At 40.1% G+C, this 20,144-nt stretch overlaps 1 protein-coding gene across 1 annotated transcript in view; it reads left to right on the top strand.

The window, feature by feature from the left end:
- The window catches only part of zcchc14 (zinc finger, CCHC domain containing 14), a 28,773-nt gene continuing 8,629 nt past the window's right edge, over positions 1–20,144 (top strand). The window contains exons 1-9 of the mRNA XM_069686786.1: positions 1–582; positions 5,376–5,606; positions 10,280–10,514; positions 14,176–14,246; positions 14,422–14,493; positions 14,695–14,762; positions 15,824–16,005; positions 18,358–18,394; positions 18,484–19,012. Of these exons, the coding sequence (XP_069542887.1) occupies positions 82–582; positions 5,376–5,606; positions 10,280–10,514; positions 14,176–14,246; positions 14,422–14,493; positions 14,695–14,762; positions 15,824–16,005; positions 18,358–18,394; positions 18,484–19,012 (1,926 nt within the window). The 5' untranslated portion in view covers positions 1–81. The remainder of the gene's footprint in view (positions 583–5,375; positions 5,607–10,279; positions 10,515–14,175; positions 14,247–14,421; positions 14,494–14,694; positions 14,763–15,823; positions 16,006–18,357; positions 18,395–18,483; positions 19,013–20,144) is intronic.

Raw genomic sequence — 20,144 nt, 5'->3', positions numbered from 1 at the left:
TACACATACAAACTTTTTGTAAAGTTTGATCTCAGTTGAAAGCCTGACATTTTCATTGCAATATTGCATCTGAGTGGATGTATGAGGATGGTGGAGAGCCGGAGTTGTGTCCAGAGGGAGGGAGTGTACCGCTGGTTCTCCTTCCTCACCTCAGCCCAAAGAGCAGAGTTCCTTTGCGGCCTTTTGGACCTCTGCGTCCCCATCGAGCTCCGCTTCCTCGGTTCCTGCCTGGAAGACTTGGCCCGCAAGGACTACCATTCCCTTCGGGATGCGGAGATCAAAGCTAACAACCCCGCCGACCTGTCGGGTCTCACCAACATAACAGACGAGGTGGTGCGCAGCAAGCTACTGGTGTCCCTAGCCCTGCTCGGCTCGGACAACAGGGAGGCGGCCGGGGTACTTTACCGGACCCTGACCCACATTGACACCGTGATCAATAACTACGGACTGGCGCTAAACGACGGGAGGACCGAGGAGCAGTTCCTATTACTGTTCACTATGGCCTCTCATCACCCAGCCTTCAGCTTCCACCAGAAGCAGGTGCTGAGGCAGCAGCTCAGCCAAATCCAGGACATCCTGCAGGTGAGAGAGAGATGCACACAGTGAAGAGCCACTAGGAAGGTCGCATCTAACAAGTTAGGAGGACAGCTGTCAAACAGCATAGAACATTTTAAAATATATTCATCCTGTACACACAGAAAACTATGCTTTTAAATTGAAAAATTCTGGAAGATTAAATAATTTTACAACTACCAAATTACATTCAAGAAATAGGTTTGACTTCCCATTTCCCTAGACACCTGTTACATGGGAAAGGCCAAGTGCCAAATGATTTCATACACAGTAGCTACACTCAACCTGTTTCAGATCAAACTGACCTTGTCTAAATTCTTCAAATTCAAATGAAACTGGTTGATTAAAGATGTAAGTATATGGGCGCAGACTGTAGCAGGTGATAAAAGTCAAGTGAAAGACACTTGTGTTGTGTAAATGTGTGTTGTGTACTTATATAGCCCTCTTCTAGTCTTCAGACCACTCAAAGTGCTTTTACACTACATGTCACATTCACCCTTTCACATTCACATTCACACACTGATGGCAATCTGCCTAAGTGCCATTCTCCAATCAGGATCTTTGCCCATTCATACCAAAGGGATCTATTTGGAGTTTAGTGTCTTGACCAAGGACACTTCGACATGTGACTGTAGCAGTCAGGGATCGAACCCCCAAACTTCCGATTGAGAGACGAGCTTCTCTACCATAAGATAGGGCAAAAGTTTTCACCACCCACGTCCCCTAATGACTTTTGCTACCATGTGATCTTTACACCTGCTCATAAGAAAAGAGTCTTTAGAGCAGGTAAAACATAAACTAATTTCAGGCTTGTCTGAGACAGATGAGTACAGCAGACATGTTGCCTCTATACCAAAATAACAGGCGAGATGTGGTCAATGACTGGCTGCCTAAGTCATGTACAGTAAATTGCATGCTTTTAGGTGAAATATGACATTGAGCAGGAGGTTGTTGTGTTGAACTGTTGACCTCACAGAGAACTGATTAAAACATATTACAAGAAATAGATAGAGATAATCTGAGACCAGATTGAAAATCTCTCCTGTTTAATACCAGGTGTAGTTATGTTGTGTAAAATGGAGAAGAAATATTCAAGATTCTGTACGATTTCTAGGCCAGCAGTAGAATAATACAAGAAATTGTGGCATTAATCCTTTTGGCTCCTTTGGACAAAAAGCCAGATTTCCTTGAGTTGTTTACCTTTAATTGAAACGTGTTCAGATAAAACCTTTCGATCTGTTCAACAGGCTTGTTCAATAACCTAACTCTCAGCCAGTATTAACCTAATGTTAATACTAAAGACTAAAGCGAAAAGTTTCAGAGCTTAAATTGTTAGTCTAAGCTAATAAGGTCTTTATCAGCATCCTGCTGGACTAAAGGTCTGGGGGCAGTGCATGGAACTCACATGTTCATGCTTTGCAGTAAGTGGATCAGTTCTGTCTTAATCATCTAAGTGTCGCTGCTAATTTCGTTGTACTCCTATACAATGACAATAACGGCTTTCTGATTCTGATTCTGATTAAAAAACACAATATGCCTTAAGACAGTAATTGTAGGGCATTAAAGGATAAGCAATGAATTCTTTATGAAAAGGTTTTAGACTGAAGTTTAATATTAGCTTTATTTTATTATACCTACAAAAGTGTTTGGCTCATTTCTATGATCTGATGTTTTAATCCTTAATACAATTTATGCAACTGTGCTTTTCTCTTTTTGACTCTTAATTCCCTTTAATGTTGAGAATAGCAGAGCACATCACAAGTTATGTTTAAAATTAAAAAGTCAAAAAAAGTGCAGGAAATGCATTGTTGACACTGAAAATCTCATGGGGTAAGAATCTGCTTCAATAATGTCCCCAGGCATGAGGCTGCAGGCAAGATGTTCTTCCACACTGATACTGCAACTCAACATCCTGCTGAAATCATCAGCCTGTTATCTTTTGTGCACATAAATGTGCCTGTGCCTGTATGCCCAATGATCCACTAAAGTTAGACATGAAACCTATCCTTGCAGACATATTAATTGTATAGGAGCTCAGAGGGAGAATTAAGTGAGATTCTATTCTTTGTTTGGAAGGCAATAATGGACGAGGAATATAAAACAGTCCTGGTATTTGCCATAGACCTGCGTCTTTTTCAAACCCAACACCAACCCAATCCAAATGTTAACCTAAAGAATTTCAGATAAAACTATAGTGTGACAAAAAAGCAGATATTCACTCCACAGAAAACGCACTCAAATGGCGACACTAGTATAGCATCAGTCGCTGATGTAGAACGTAGGTTCTATAAAATGATATGCTCCGCTAAAGGCACAAACATATAGGCTTGACCTTAAGGCACAGAACATAATAATAATAATAATAAAACATCTTCACCAATACATGAAAAGAGCACTGCACAGCTACAGTGCATACTGCTATAATGTCATCAGAATATGAAGATAGAACAATAGCTTAATCATAATGAAAAGGTACACTGCACAGCGCATGTTACAATTTCTGCCCTCACCTGAACTTTCCACTGTGTGTTTATTAATTTAAAAAAGTATTTCAAATGAAAGAAAAGTAATTATTATTATTATTATTATTATTATCATCAATGCAATGATGACCCATTGTGCAGCCCAAGCGGCCTTTAGTGATGTGACCCATCTGGCATTTGCCCAATTTAAAGATGGCTCATCTATCACTCACTGTTGGTAGGGGAGAAAGAGGTAGTGAAGGGGCTGTTCCCCACCCATACCTGGCTTAGATCTGCACTAATGAGAACACTTTTCTAGTTCACTGATTCATTTTGAGCCACTGCATTTTAGGAGTACATCTGTCCACAGCTGTTTTTTCAAGGCTCTTACAGCTGAACTTTTGAACGATATAATCTTTGTTAGACTTAGACTTAGACTCAACTTTATTGATCCCTTTGGGATGACTCCCTCTGGGAAATTCAGTCTCCAGCAGCTTATACAGTACAATACAATAGGAAAGAATCAGCACACAGAGGGTAAAAAAATAAAGATCAAAATATATATATCTATCGATATATATATATATATATATAAAAAGTACAGAATTAGATAACAAAATATATAAAATATACACTCTTAGAAAATGTACAAGTAAACAGTGGGTAATAGTTCGATTAAACTAAATTAGGTTAGGTAAATTAGGTTTCTTGTTGGGCTCAGAAATCTGGGCTACAACTTATGTCAAATATCTAACCTTTTTGTTTTCCATTGTAACAGCTCAAACACATGCTAAATCGTTTTATCACCTTGGCATTTTATGTTACAACTTTAACTAATTGCAAACTTCTTGTTTTTCTCAAATACTTTTGCACTATTCTCACCACTGAACATACATTTACCATCTCCTAATTTCAAATCAGTTTGTCCTACAGGTTTTCACTGACACTGAATACCTACTGTACCTACTGAAGCTATCTAAGTGCTACTGTGTGTCAAAGTGAAAACCCCTCACATGTGGATTTCAAGTGACCAAGATTTTTCCCAGTCCTCTTTGTAAAACAAACAAGCACTTGTGCTGCGTTCCAGACAACTCGGAAGTTGAGTTTTTCCGACTTCTGACTAGAAAAATTGCTCTGGAACGCCATTCAAAGTCAGAGTTCCTACTTGTGAACTCGAAGCAGATTCATCTACCCAAAAACAAGTTAAATTGGCTAAAGAATTGGCAAGGAAACATCAGTTCGTCATGGTCTGCCATGTTTTGTATTTACATTTGACGTTGTGCACCTGGAACGCTTTGAGTTCAGAAGTCGGAAATGTATACTGGGAAGTTCTCGAGTTCCCAGTTGTCTGGAATGCAGCATTAGATTTCCATGTGATGTGAGAAAAAAAAAAACGTAACTGTATTTTGTCTCTGCAATGGTAACACAACACAACACAACACAACACAATACAGTAACATGAAAAAATGAAACTGGAAACTGGAAATCCTGTCGCTCCTTTCTGTTTGATTATACCTGACAAAATATATTAATCAATATGCGTAGCAGACTTTACTGACACATAGTGTCAATGCAAATAAATGTGTCAAGTATCAATATGAGTATTTCACATTAAATTTCAGATATTATTTTAAAGACTTAATCTGACATTGCAGAATTAAGGCCATGCCAAGCAATCGACGTATTTACAGATGACTTTTATGTTGTTTTCAGAATCCCAGATGTAAAACATTTTAAAACATTGAATCTTCATAAGCTCAAAATCTGGGATTGCTGTTGACAATACTTTTACCCGTTCCTCCCCGGGGTCTAACTGACCCCAAACAAAAGTAATGTGCTCATGCAGGATAACATACATTTTGTGGATACCTTTCTCAAAAAGAAATAACAGTTGTAAAGTCACATATTTGTTCACACATCTCCCAAATAGACTCAAAATTTGAAATAAATAATTTGGTGTCATAACAATTGTTTATGCTGATTTCTGTATTTTATAGCAAATATACAACCCCAGTTGCCTCAGGGTTGTTGTCTACATTTCGATTTATAAATTAAATATTTAAAGAAAAGGATTTTAACTTTTCAAGATAGAGCAGTTTTTTTGAGTGGGTTCCAAACAGTCGCATTAAAATGAGACAGAAAAGTCTGACACTTTTGGACTCTTTGAATTCGGAAACCTCTCAAATTCTCATGTTACTGTCACAGACACTTTGACAACAGGTGGCACAAGACTTCAACATACCTTCTTGACTATAGACGAGTAGAATATGAGATGATGTCACATCTTACTCTGTCTGTCTCTCTGATTTGTCATTCTACTGAACACGTTCGTGGTCGCAGGTGAGCAGTGGAGGGGGAGGAAGAGGAGCAGAGGCTCGAGCAGCAGGCCCCAGCAACGATCGATCGGCCATCTGTTACACTCAGCTACATCACCACGATCACGACCAGCCTGCGCCCCTGCCCCTGGCCTCACTGTCGCCCACTACCTGCTCTCTGCCTGATGCCAGTGCTTCTTACCTACCTCTGTCTGCCTGCCAACCCTGCCACACACACTGCACCTGCTGGCACAAGGTAGGGGACTCACTCATGTCCACAGCAACTACATTTTACATTAGAGGAAGTTCAGTTTTATGTTAAAGTGCTGTCATATTGGGATCTCTCATCCTAGTTTTAATCTGTGGCTGATTTCTGTGGATGATTTACTGTGTGATATATTTCCCAGTGTGACTACAAGTGTTGCAATAGAGTCTTGTTTTACTGAGCTGGTTGTTGTTTATTTGCATCTCTTGCTCCGCTTGACACCCATGCTACTGCAGGCAGGGAAATAAAGCCTGCTCGCTAGCATCAGCACAGGCTTTTGAAATTAAGAATAAAATCAACTTTACTTATTTTTTCTGAAAATAAAAATGAAGACCTCAAGCTTACTTGTTTGGCAATAGTTTCATATTTTTTTCTCACTGAATTTTGCATTACAATTTTGGTATCCAGTGCAGAGCACATTGTGCACAGGTGGGAGGAGAGGTGCAAACAGGTGGTTGGTACATTAGGCATTTTGAGAAAAGATATGTCAGAGCTACGTCAGTTCTGGAGAAATATCAGATCACTCCCAGTCTAATGATTTAATCGGCAACAGTTAACTAAACATTTAGAGCACATGCATAGCAATGACAGGAACATGTTTACAATATAAATATACTATTTTAACCAAACACTCACCGACTGGTACACTTTAAGTTAAACTTGCAGGAGGCATCAGACCACAGCGGCTCATTTTGTCATCGCCTTATATCTAACCTTGACCTCATTAAGTGAAAGTCATGCTGCAGGACAAGAGTTGGTAAACTGACAGCAATCTAGAGGAGGGTCTAATTCCACAGACAGAGAAAGCATCAGAAACTGAGCTCTAAATTAGTAGAAAACCAACAAGTTATTCCTCCTCTTTATTACAAAAAAATCACTTCCTGTTTGCTGGAGCATAATTGTTGGTGATTGCTTCAATTAAATTGCTTCAGATTGAAAAGCTGGTGCATCATATCAATAAGATGAAGATGAACAAGAAACGTGAATATATACAAATATATATTTCTACTTTAGCATCAGGAAAATTAGAATAACGATATACAGGTGCACAAATGTGTGTAGGAAAGGTTGGGTGTGTGGGAATACAAACAAAACACGACATGTATTTTAGAAGTTCACAATCTCCATATTTGGATTTAATTAATTTGTCTTCTTACCATTTTATGAACAGTCTTAAGAGCAGTTTAAACTTTTGAGCCATCGTTCTTCTTTGTTATGATGCGTCTGTCACATGATTAAAGTTTTGAAATACTCTTCTTGTACAACAATGCCATTGTGGAACAACAACACTAGTGGTCTGCCACAAAATGTCAAATGTTGACAATTAAAGCTGACAGGGAAAAAAAGACTTTAGTTGTATAACTGAAGTCTTGTAATGGAAGTAGCTCATAGTGGGAGGGAGAAGAGGGGATTTCCCAATGATGTAGGGAATGAGTGGTTCATTAACCCTGTGTTACAGTAACATCTGGGATCTATCTGCAGAGTGCTGCCGGGGGCTCAGCATTAAAAGGATAGGCATTTAAAGAATTTGTAAGAGACCTAAACTGATACTATATGAGGGCTAATAAATTGCTATCTCATGATCATTGCAATATGAGAATGCATAATTATCGCATTGTAAAGACTGGCTTTTATCATAATGAATTAGAAAAAACTGTCTTATATGCATACACTTATCAGCTTGAGTCCTGGATACGTGAATCTTGCATTCACACCACTGAAGCACCAGCTGGCAGTCATCTAAACTCAGATTAGTTGTGTTAATATGGTAGCAACTGCAAGGTTAGCTACTAGCTCAATGGCTGAGAAAAAGACCGTGTGGTGACATATATGTATGACATATCTTTACTGCAACATTAAACAGAGTTAACGCACACTGAATATTTTCTGCACATCATTCAGGACTAATGTATTTATACAGACAAAGTAAAGAGAGATGAGAAAGGAAAGTTAAAGAAACAAAACATTGGCTTTACTTTATTCCATCCTTTCACACAGATGTAAACAAACACTTGCTATGTGCTACTCACTATGCTCAGAAGCAGGCAAGCACACTGCTTAAACGTGTAAGCAGTGAAGGGAAAGTACCCAGCCTAGACAGGAGCGTTTGTATTTAGTGTTTTGTTGCCCTTGGCTCCTGCTTAGTGCAGGTCAGCACATTTCTCTATGCTGAAATCAACCCTCTGTGGTGTGTGTGTGTGTGTGTGTGTGTGTGTGTGTGTGTGTGAGAGAGCGTTTGTAAGCGCATGTGCATGTGTGTCTCCAGTGAATCCCCAGGAAGTTATAAATGCTCTCTCTCTCTCTCTCTCTCTCTCTTTCTCTCACTCCCTCATTCCAGCTCTTTCCTTCCCTCTGCGCTCTGAAGGGAATAACTGGTTTCATTGTAATCCAGAGCTGTTAAAAGCACAATCTGTAGTTGAGCACCTTTTAGTCAGGCCTACTCTAGATAGATTGTCACAATAGCTTCATCCAAAGACTGTAATAGTGTACATCTCTTCTCTTGCATGGTTTACATTAGCCACAGAACTAGCTTACACAGGGCTCTGGGAAGCAAGGGTTAGCTTTATTTATAGTTATGACTTTCACTTTTTATTCATAAGAAGAAGAAGAATATGTTTTTTCTTCTTCTAGGTTGTAATCGTTCAACATCTAAGCTAAAGAAACCAAAGTTAAAGTTTTGTAACTACTTTAGTTTTGGGTTATTGCATAAGCTTATAAGCTCATTATATACAATATGTTGTATGTAAAATCAAAGAAGAATAGCTGTAATATAGGTGTAGTGGAATGAAATGGAATGCTACACATTTTCCCGTTAAACAATAATAAAGTAAATGTACAAAGTAGCACCAGAAATACTTTTCCTTCCTCCTTCCTCGAAATCAAATCTAAGGTTGTTTGAGCACAGTTCTTATTTCTCTACACTGCACAGAACAGACTTTAGTTCTCCCCCGCCTGCAGAAGTCTTTTTCTTTCTCCAGGATTTTAAGTCAACTTGCATGACCTTATTCTAACATGAAGCAGCTGGGTGCCGAATGGATTTGATTTTCTTTTTCAAGATTTTGCATCACAGTTCAGTGATATAAACAGCAGTAACAATACACTGCACACATCTGCTGGACCTGTACCAACCAGCATAATCACCCTATTATATGAGTGCTTTTTGCATGTATAAAAACATTTCCAGTGTCAGAATTAACCGCAGAGTTGGGCTGAATTTTGTGGAAGAGGGAGGAGAAGTTTCAGCATACAGTCTGTTTTTATAGTTTCAGTTTTTTTTGCTGCTGGCGTTCTGGGACATTAACAGGCTGTCCAAAATCCCAAACATATCTCGACTGAACTTCCACACAGTTTGCTGTTTTTTTTCCTTTTAAACCTTCCTACTGGTTCATGTTGTCCTCATTAGTCCTTTTAGCTCATGCAACTACAATGCATCAACATTTGACTCTCCTTACGCTCACTTACAGTCTGTAGACAGAGCAGAGAGTTGGCAGGCCGGGCAAGTAACGTGCGGATGTGGCAAAAGCACACTTAATTGTTTTCAGATCTACTGCCTCATGCTGTGTGTTTGTGTGGGTACAGTTTATTTGCAGGCGATAGGACACAGTGGGTTTCCCCTTTTAAAAACATAGAGCTGCACACTTCTAATGTTTTGTTTTTTATTTATAGATTAGCATTTGGTGTTTTTTGCTTAACTGTGTAACAGAGTGATACAAAAGTGGAAGTAGTAATCTTTATTTAAACGGTGTAGATACAAACAATGTTTTACATTTAGAATACCAACTTAAAAGGCTCACTAGACCATTTAGTCCACATTCCATACATTATACAGAACTTAACTTATGTGACATTATATGATACAGTAAGTGATTATTTGAGCCTTTGCCCCAACATGATTTACTTGAAATCTCAATTTTAAGGTGGGAAGGCACTTCAGCAAACTAGTTCGTATTTAACTAGTATGGTTAATAGGTTAATATGATAATTCAGTTAATAATCACAGAAGATTGTCTTGATAACTGGAGGATGTTGGAGTTTTTTAAAATCTACTTGTTTGAAAATGACAGGAGTTAATAACGTGCAGTTTTTATTCCCATGTTAGAGAAGATCCGTTTCAGATTTTCTTTAGCAAAGCACATTAATCACATTTATTTATATTGAGCCAAATCTTAACAAAAGTTGTCTCAGAACACTTTAGATGCTCTTTTTCATATTAAAAACTTCCTTTTACCAGGCAGAAGCTCGAGCAGAACCAGATTCATTGGTGAACAGCCATCTGCTGCAGCTGGATGGGCCAAGACAGTGGGATAGAAGGGGAGGCAGAAAGAGAGAGATGGATATAGATAAACAAACAGAGAGACAGACAGGCAGACAGAGACAAAGCAACAAAAAACAAATATGTATGATATTAGCAACTATTATGAGAATGACTGATAATAATAATTGTAGCAGTTGGAGTCAAGCAGGTCCACAGCAGCAGCAATGATCCACAGAAACCCACGAGACAAGGGAGCTCAAAATCTCCCGCTCATGCTTTGTATTGCAAACCAGCTATACTTGAGGCTGAGGAGTTCATGCTGTTCTGTAGTGCATCTATTCGCCCCTGACCTTTGCTCTGTGGTTTTAACGTCCCTTTGGCTGAATGATCTTTCATTCCTACGATCCAGAGCCAGAGCAGAGAGGCCGGCACAGTTACAGGGCTGGATCCTGGGGTCAACGTAGGACGACAAGACCAAGCGGTCAGCCAGGAGCTCACCCCACCTCCCCTGGATCTCCCTCCTCCTCCCCCTCCAGTCCCTCCTCCACCACCACCTCTACCATATCTATCTTCTCCTCTACCTGCTGGGCAGGGCCAAGATGCAGCAGCACCATCCAAAAAACTTTTGGGAAAAGCAGGAAAAGGTGAGCTAGTAAAGCAACTTTAACATGAGCATCTGTAATGCAAATATTCTCTACCATACTGTTGTACTTTTCACAAGCTCTTGTGTTTCCATCTAACTAACTGTATGTATGTATGCACTCACTCGCATCCTCCATATGTCCATATTGGTATGAAGTATGAGTGTTATGCTATTAAGTCATCCAGTTAAGTCTAGCTGAACAAGATGTGGCATGCTGGCTCATCTGAACACCAAAACTAAGCTTAAAGAATGCTGCCCCTAGGCGTAGGTGTGTGCGTGTGTGTGTGTGCGTGTGTAGGTGTGTGTGTGTGTGTGTGTGTGTGTGTGTGTATGTGAGAGAGAGAGTGTGTGCGTGTGTGTGTATATGTGTGTGTGTGTGTAAGAGAAAGAGCTGCAATGTAGAATGCCGCTGCACTTAATGATGTACATGATTTCAGGATCTGGCTGATCAGTTAGAGCAGTCATCAACTAAAACTTCTGAATCCTATATCCCGATAAAATTTTACAGTTCGAAAAAATAAAACCAAAACTCTGCATAACAAGATAAAATAAGTTTTCTTGTTCTTCTTGTAGGGTCAGTCCAATATTCAACCTCCCTCTTTTGGACCTTACTGCTGCTAAATTTGCTACTCAGGCATTAAGTTAGTCACTAACTTTGTGTCCTATTTGATGCTTGATATCTGCCATGTTATAAGTTTATCAGAGCAGTTTTGCTTAAAGTAGCCCACTGTTGCCACTGGGAACAAGGTTGAATCAATGTAAGTTATTAATATTGTTCAAATATGCTTTACTCTTAAAGACCCTCTACACCTTTTTCACAGCCAAGCAGAAAAATGAGGAATCTATAAATACATGTGGCTTATATTTCCGTTTGGCAAGTGAATCTCAGAAGGCCATCTGTCACACTGCCGGTAAATGTTTATACTGAAAGAGTCATGGAATAAAAGTATTGTACGTTAAAACAATACATCTGAGCTGTTGATGGCTGATACTGCCATGGTGTTTCTTGATGCACATGAGTGTTGAGTGTAGCAGAGGACTTTGACATTGATGCATAAAAAGCAAAAAGACAGAAGTACTCCAATAAAAAGAGTTTTAAGATGCTCCACCCTAACAGGGCCAGCTAAACTAAACAGTACAGTGAGGTTAATGTAAATGAAGTACAGATCTGTAGGGAAAACACCTTTTGTTATTATAGCACAGGAGGGTTTTAAACAGTAACAAGACAAAAGAGGGAAAATCTGAAGCACACACATTATGAAAAGCTGACAGCAGAGTCTTGTTCTTTATTCTTTACACTAACTATTGGTTTTCATTAGACTGTTTGATGACAGTGTATACCCTTCATGATCATTCATTTGAAACCAATGGCCCAGTGACCAGCTGATGAACAGTATGTTGTTTAAGGTGTGGCAAACCTCTGCTGGCTACTCTGTTATTGTCTTGGCCCCCTGCATCTGTCTGTAACACAATACTCAACTATTTCACTACCTCATGGTCACACCACATAGTTGTTGTCACCAGCACAACACACACACACACACACACACACACACACACACACACATTGTTGTGTTCAGCATGTAGTGGCACAGAGAACACAGAGGGGGATATACGCACACTCTCAGGCACACACAATTAGGTTTATATGCCATGCCCTAACATTTCCCCTGTGTATGTTTACCAAGTTACACCTCATTTGTTGTTTTTTATGATTTTTGTTGTTTTTTAACTCGCATACTTAAACTGCAGTTGTAAACTAAATAAACTGAGGCAGTGTTGTGACCAAGTCATTTTTGCTCAAGTCTCAAGTCATTTGGTCCAAGTCTCAAGCAAGTCTCGAGTCATTTTTTTCTTGGGCAAGTCAAGTCAAGTCAAGTCAAGTCAAGTCAAGTCAAGTCAAGTCGAGTCACAGGTTATGTCAAGTCGAGTCCCAAGTCAAGTCACATCTCTTTTTTTCCACCCGAGATCCAGCACTCTTACCTGTAGTATCCGGTCTTTATAAAGAGAAAAGACAAGGTGTTAGTAGCCCATCTAATAATGACATTATTGGCCAATTTATATAACCTGTTCAAAAAGTATGACAGTGAATTGTATCTGTATTATAATTATTGATATTCAGTTAAATAAATAAAAGTAATCACGTCAAACACAAAACAAATAACTTGAATTTCGTTCAGTCCAAAAAATATTCCCTTTTATATATATTCAATCCGATCCGATCCAAAACCGCTACGTTACTGCTGAACTATCGCTGACTAACGTTAGTGAACAGATTGTATCTAGCTAATATTAGCTAACATCGGCCCTCACACTTACAGTTTGATGTTGTAGTCTGGCTGTCAGAAATCTTCGATGAGCAGGTCTTACATTCAGCAGTTCATTTTTTTCCTTCACATGTGAAATTTTTGAATCCAAAAGTAACGACTCTTGGCACAGACGCAGCCATGATGCTGGTCTGCTCTGAGACCGTATTGAGTAGTAATGAGTACGACTGATGAGGCTTCTCTTTGGGGAAGAAACATCAGGTAGCTTTGATGTTGCGTGTTGCCATAGCGAGGAGTCTGACTGACAGCCAGTCATCCAATCATGACAATCACATACAGAGCTTTTTGAGTCATCCAATCATGATTCCCAGTTTGCGCTGCGTACATACTTGACATAACTTGTGACTTGACTTGACTTGACTTGCCCAAGAAAAATATGACTCGAGACTTGCTTGAGACTTGGACCAAATGACTTGAGACTTGAGCAAAAATGACTTGGTCACAACACTGCCTCAGTGTATTTAGTTTACAACTGCAGTTTAAGCATGCGAGTTAAAAAACAACAAAAATCATAAAAAACAACAAATGAGGTGTAACTTCTGTCTGATGGGGTACGAAACACGGTAAACATGCACAGGGGAAATGGTAGGGCATGGCATATAAACTTTATGTGTGTGCCTGAGAGTGTGCGTATATTCCCCTCTGTGTTCTCTGTGCTACTACATGCTGAACACAACAATGTGGGTGTGTGTGTGTGTGCGTGTGTGTTGGCAGCCTAGGTAAATGTGATTAGCAGGCAGCATTTAGAGCCTTACAGAGCTGTTGCCCAACAGGGACATGGCAAGGTGGTGACGGATGTGTGTGTTTTTGGTATCTTCTCTTAGCCCTTTTATCCCCCTCTCTATCTGTCTACCACTTTGCTCATCTGTTCCCTCTCCCTGCTACTTGTTCCTGCACGCCTCGACTGGTTTCAAATAGAGTTCTGGATTCTAATATGTCTCAATTAACCAGAAGGTCCTCTGTAAACACACACCTAGCTATTCAGTGTGTCAACTAGTTCTACGTTAGTCTCACCCCTTCTATCTAATGGTATGGATCTAATGGTGGTGGAGCAGACCTTACTTGCACCTCAGGCTTCCACCAAGACATCAAAGGAGAGAGATAATAATCACAAATAATCCATAATGTGTGCAGACATGTTAACTCATGTATGAATACAGAGACTTGCTCCCTTTAGATATTTTGACAGGAGACCAAGTTAAAATATTTTCACTATATAAAGTCAAAATAAATCAATCAATAAAGTGGAGACAAGTGCCTGATGTGTCACAGCAACAGTTTCCAACATGCAACGTTTGGTTAATCAATCTGTGAATCCATCTGTGCTACTTTCAGTGGTGATTGAGAGTGTGGTGCTGAGAGGAGTGACACACAAGTCTGAAGACTCCAGTGAATATGTGTTTGAGGTGGGTCCTATGAAAACAGCCATACACACACAGCTGACTCCTGCTCACTTTTCCAAATGTTCTCTCTTCATCTCTTCATATTTTTACCATTTCTTTGCACCTGTTTTTTTTTACTCCTCTTCACTTCATTCTTCTCCTTTTCCATCATCCTTCCTTCCTCCGACTCCCCTTTTAGGCCAGGTGGTCAGATGGTTTTATGACATCCATTGTCAGAACTCAGGAGGAGGTAACAGAACTGCTCTCCCAGGTGAGGACACCACTGAAACACATGTTTAAGCTGAGAGAATAACCAAAAGTCAGCAGTACTGTTAATGTATATATGACTTTATCATTTCAGTTGTGTTTGATAGAGGTGTATAGCTTGGAGTCATCGATGTAGAAAGATAGAAAGAAAACAAAATTTGCTTAATTTAGTTCATGTATCATTGTCGTCACTTTTCTCTCTAAGCTGTCCCAAGCATTTCCTGATGAAGGAGTGGAGAAATACTTCACTATGTCCAAAGAACTGGACCCCAGGTTAGTCCCATCAACCTCCATATTTATTTATGTCTTTGAAAAGTGTTTGAAAAGAAAAGAGGAGAGCTGAAGATTCATTCTCTTTAAGGAATGAATTGCGCCTCAGATCATGTGTTTACCTTCCACAGGCGATGTCATATCTCATGGAGATATGTCCCAGAAAATCTTTACTTAAACTTTTCCTTCTGAACAATTTGCAAAGCAGACTTGTGGGGAAATTCAAAATCTATACTTTAACATCAAAGTTTACTTTCAACATTCTACATCCATCTGCTGTCTCTCTAAAGGCTCGTAATGCCTTTACACAGATCTGGCAGGAATGTGTATTAATCACTATGCAGTTGTGGATGCACAAGCAAGAACAGACACTGACAGACATTGCTTTGATGGCAGCAGCTTTCAGCAGGTTTGTGTCAGCCCAGCCAAGCTTTGGTGATTCCCACTCAGTAAATGTTAAGGCAAAAAGCCAAGAAAATACCAGAAGATTTTCTAACTATTGACTACGTCCTCCACTGTACCCCACGGCGCACCCTTCCTTTTGTCATGTTCATGTATAAACAGAGTCTGTCCACTCTACCTAGTTGAAACAGAGATCTAGCTACTAGCTAGCTTTATTCTATTTCTAACAACAGGCAGGTTGTGTAAGTCTTAATTCCTTTAGGTGGCAGGCAGAATGCATTTTGTTTTGTGCATATACTTTGTGTCCCTCACCATCTTGAAATTAAATCTACACCCTTATGGACAGGGATTTGAAGTTTGCTTCTTTAACCTCTCGACTACCTACTGCCCAAGCTGCACATCCCATTATTTCTATCTATCGCAGGCCACACTAACATAGTTGGCTAAAACCGCCCTTTGATTTACATCTGCAGCACAAACAGTATTATTGAGGTATCTCATTCTCTTGTTTGTTTATATGTTAAAAGACACAAAGCTTATTCTTAAGTGAACTTCCATGCTTGAGTTAAATATGAGCTGGAGTTCTTTTTAGTCTTGACTTTCTTTGTCTATCTGACTCCTGGTCTGTCCCCCTGCTGTCCTTTCTGTATGCCTGCATATAGGTGTCTGGCGACGCTGCCCTGTCATGTCCTCCAGCACCAAAGCTTCCAGCTTTTCCTCACCTCCACCAGGCCTCTCTCACCCAACACTCCTCCCTCCCTCCCCTCCTCTAGTCTCCCTCTATTACCATCCTCCCCACCTACAGCTCCCGTACCCCCAACGTACCCGTTCAGCTCCAGCTCAAGTATGTTTGTTTGTTTTTTTTGAAGTAAAGAGTGTGTCCCTTTTTTTAAATTTCCAATTGTAATGTGATTTGTGTTCTTTTCTTTTTTTATAACGTAGAGAAATAGGTCGACACTAATCAGAAAAAATCAATACACTTTTATTTATATAGTGCCAAATCCAAACAAAAATTATCTTATGCACTCAACATTTAGAGGAGGGCTAGAATGTACTACTGTTATATTATTGACACAGGGCAAACCTATTCCACCACTGAGCAAGCAGTTTGCAGGAGTGGCAGGGAAAAACTTGGGGCCTCGAGCAGAACTGGACTCATTGGTGGACAGCTATCTGCAGCGACCGGCTGGCTCGAAAAAGTGGGATAGAGAGAGAACAATAAACGGACAGACAGACAGCAACAATAACAACAGTAACAACTTTGATAATAATAGTAACTAATGATGGCAATGGCAATAATATTGATATTAATAGATGGATAGATTTTACACTGTTACACACTGAGTTTGTTGCAGCTCAGTATAAGACAAGTAAATGTTTATGGAGGGCAGCAGAGATATAAAACAGGAGGTCCCTATTTTTACATGCAAGGCAAGAAGGTGCCAAGGAGGGACAGGGCAAGAAGGGCAACATTAAAGATTTCTCGCCTGGATTTTGGAGTCGGATATGTGAGAGAGAAGGAAGTGAGAAAAAAGAGGTAATGAAAAGGACAAGGCTGTATGTGAAGGTCCTGGTTTGTGCTGGTGAAAAGGTGAGAGGAGTGGGACTGCAGGCAGGCTTTTCAGTTTGTGTTTTGGAGGTGTTGGAGGGAGCTGACTGGGTCTATTTTAGTCTGGTGTGGGAATTCATCGTGGCGTGTTTGTGTTGGAAAGCCTAGAGTGTGATGACCTCATGTTGGTGTGTGTGTGTTTGATTCTAAGAGTGTGACATCCCAGTGTATTTATAGCCATCAGAGTAGTGTTAGTCTTTTTGTCATTTGTTTTTGCCTGTGTGTGCGTGTGTGATACAGTGATCGGTAAAACATTTCGGCTTTACCGTGTGATTTTTGATATGAAATATGTTCATGAAATCGTGCTTTACTGAAACAAATTTACAACAGAGAGACTGATTACAGCACTGAAGTGTGTTTATACTAAAAGTAAGCATTCGTACTGCTTTAAATTGTGGTTTTAAATCTATTTGCTCCATAAGTCTGTTTGATACGACTGGAGCTGAGATGCTTAGTCTAAATCTGTCATTAACGTCTCATGAATACATGTGTGCAATGTATTCATTTATATTTCATCACAGGTGTTATTATAGTCAATATATCATGCATAAATGATGGAGCAGTTATATTATAGACTTAATCAGCACATTTACACAGTCTGCATTTTTTCTCCAGTTGTCCTTCCTGCATTCAGCAGCTACAGCTGAGTGGAGTTTTCTAATATCATAGTTTGCTCTGAGTTTGAAAAACATGCCGATGAACTGACGGCAAACTTTTCCCCATGTGTGATTACTGCAGACTCAGCCTCTTTTATGTAAACACGCTCATCCTGGCACCCTAGCTTGACTTATTGAGTTGATGGCCAGCGTCGTGTGACTGCTCAGGTTAAGTGAAGCTAGATCAGGAAAAGATTCCCTGGGTATTTTGAACTCACTTTGTAGCATAGGCCCCAGGTTCTTGTGGTTTGTTGTCATAAACTTCCCAACTCGGTGAGAATCAGAATCAGAAATTCTTAAAAACTTTAAAAAGATGTATTGAATGCCTTTTGTGTCGCAATTACAAGTGATTCAGAGTTTAGTCCACACTGAGCTATTTTGTTTTGAAAAAGGGGATGTGTTATACATTGTGATTTTACTGCCTCTCTTTATTATTTTGTTCTTTTTGATCAGACGTGACCTTTTCAATTACACAGTGATCATTTTGCATATGTAGGATTTGAATTAGACCTTTTTTTCATTGCCATCTGCTGTTTGTTTAAAATCGGAGTTTCTGTTACTGTTGTTATATAGTGATCATTTTATTTTGAAATGTAGCCATTATAAAAATTCAGTGAACACTCTGCTGTGATGCTCTGATACCTTCAAGTGGGATGTGTTACCTAATTTGATGTTGACTTATACTGAGTGTAGTTTGTAAGTGATGAGTTTCGGTTTAGAGCATGTTGTCTGGTTTTCATGGTGAAACTCTTTTGAGAAAATCAAAGCAAAGCAAAAAGCTGTAAATTAAAGGGCTTAAGCTGCTAGTGTCTTGCAGTTTGTTAATGCAATGCAGTGTTTTTACACATTTGCACATTTATTTTATGTTTTTTTCAAACTTGTTGGTGATGTAATGATGATGATTAGGATCTTTTTGTTTTCACTTCTTCAGATCTTGGCTGTATGGTTCAGTACAGAGGAACCAACAGGTAGGATTTCTCTCTCTTCTTGTCTTTCTACCATTAATCCTTTTCCTCATGATCATGTCTGACCCCTCACACTGTCTTCCCTTTCTCAGGGCGATATACAGAGTGGCCAGTGTCCAGCCCGTCATCAGCAACCACAGCTCTGTCTTATCTCGGCCTTCCCCTCACATCTCCTCCCTCCCTCTGCCTCTACCTCCCTCCATTCCTCCTCCCCAGCACTCCCCCAAGCTCTCCTTCCTCCCTCCCCCTGTGCCAGCCCTGCCCACTCAGGGCTGCATGGCCGGCGGAGGTGATGCCTCCTCCTCCCAGGCTCACGGTCAGTCCCACTCGTACTCTCAGCCCCAGCAGCACTCCCAGCACCACCTCCACCCACAAACCAGCAGTCAGACCTGTGCACTGCCTCAGGCCCTGCACCAGCCTCATACGCAGCCCATGTCCCATTCACATTCCCAGTCCCTTTTATATCCTCAGTCCCATTCCCAGTCTCGTTCCCAGTCCCATACACAAGTACCGTCCCAGTCCCAGCCCAACACTCCAGAGCAGAATGGCATCCTGGACTGGCTCCGCAGGCTTCGGCTCCATAAGTATTACCCAGTCTTCAAACAGCTCACCATGGAGGAGGTGGGTCAGCTTTACATTCCATCCTGAAATGTGTTTACTCTAAATACCTTCATTATTATGTATGTATTATGTATGCATGTGTGATTATGAGCATCACTGCTCAAACCTGCTCTGTGTTTAGTGAAGTGCTTTTCGCTCCCTAATCTTGGTGTGATATAGAGCCGTATGTTTTGAATGGATATTCTCATATTGTGCATGGGTTTCAAATTTTTGATGTTTATTGTTTACAGTGAAAAAGTGAAAACTGCATAATTCCGTGTTTTTCCAGATATACATTATTAAAAAGGTCGCCTCTGAAATGGGCCCTTCAGAATAACTGCAGGTTTCTACGTAGAACCTTGCTTTCGCTGAAACTGACAAATCGTCATTCACCGTCATTCACCTCAGGCTGCTTCTTGCACTAGCTTGTAAACGGTAAATGGACTGTACTTATATAGCACATTTCTAGTCTTTGCGACCACTCAAAGCTGCTTTTACGCTACATGTCACATTCACCCATTCACACACACATTCACACACTGATGGCAGAGACTGCTACATAGAGTGCCCAACTGTCAATCAGTTATCACATTCATACCCGCTGAAGGAGCTGGGGATGGAACGTCCGACCTTCCAATTGAAAGACGACCGACTCTACCACTGAGCCACAGCCGCCCCGGCAAGATTTCAACTCACCATTCCGATACCTCCTGGCGATTCTGGCTCGTACATAGAAGGCAGAATAAGCGTTCCTAGAGCAGCCATGTTTTATACAACTTTGGAGCGACAGTGAAGTGTGGCCGCTCCCCCACGTGGGATCACACACGTCAGCCAATCGTGGCTAACGTCTAACCTTTGAGTGGTAAAACGGCTTGTTTATTTCAGGGGGAAGGAGATGCTCCGAAAAATAATTAAATTAAAATATGTATACAATTTTGAAAACAAAACAAACTTTACCAACATGAATCAAAAACACATTAGAATAATAGACAATGTATTGCATAGCTAAAATATGTCCACTTTAAACTAGATTATTTTATAAGTATGGAAGATTATAAAAACATTAAGGAACGTTTCATTATTGAATCCACAAGTGTTGTTATCGAACTCTGCTCATTCATGTTTTGATGTTATTTCTGTTTGTTTAACTCTT

This window comes from Semicossyphus pulcher, unplaced genomic scaffold, assembly GCF_022749685.1.
Source record: "Semicossyphus pulcher isolate SPU_LCO1_2020_fin unplaced genomic scaffold, fSemPul1.0.p SCAF_8, whole genome shotgun sequence".
Lineage (NCBI taxonomy): Eukaryota > Metazoa > Chordata > Actinopteri > Labriformes > Labridae > Semicossyphus > Semicossyphus pulcher.
This window is presented reverse-complemented; position numbering and strand designations above follow the sequence as displayed.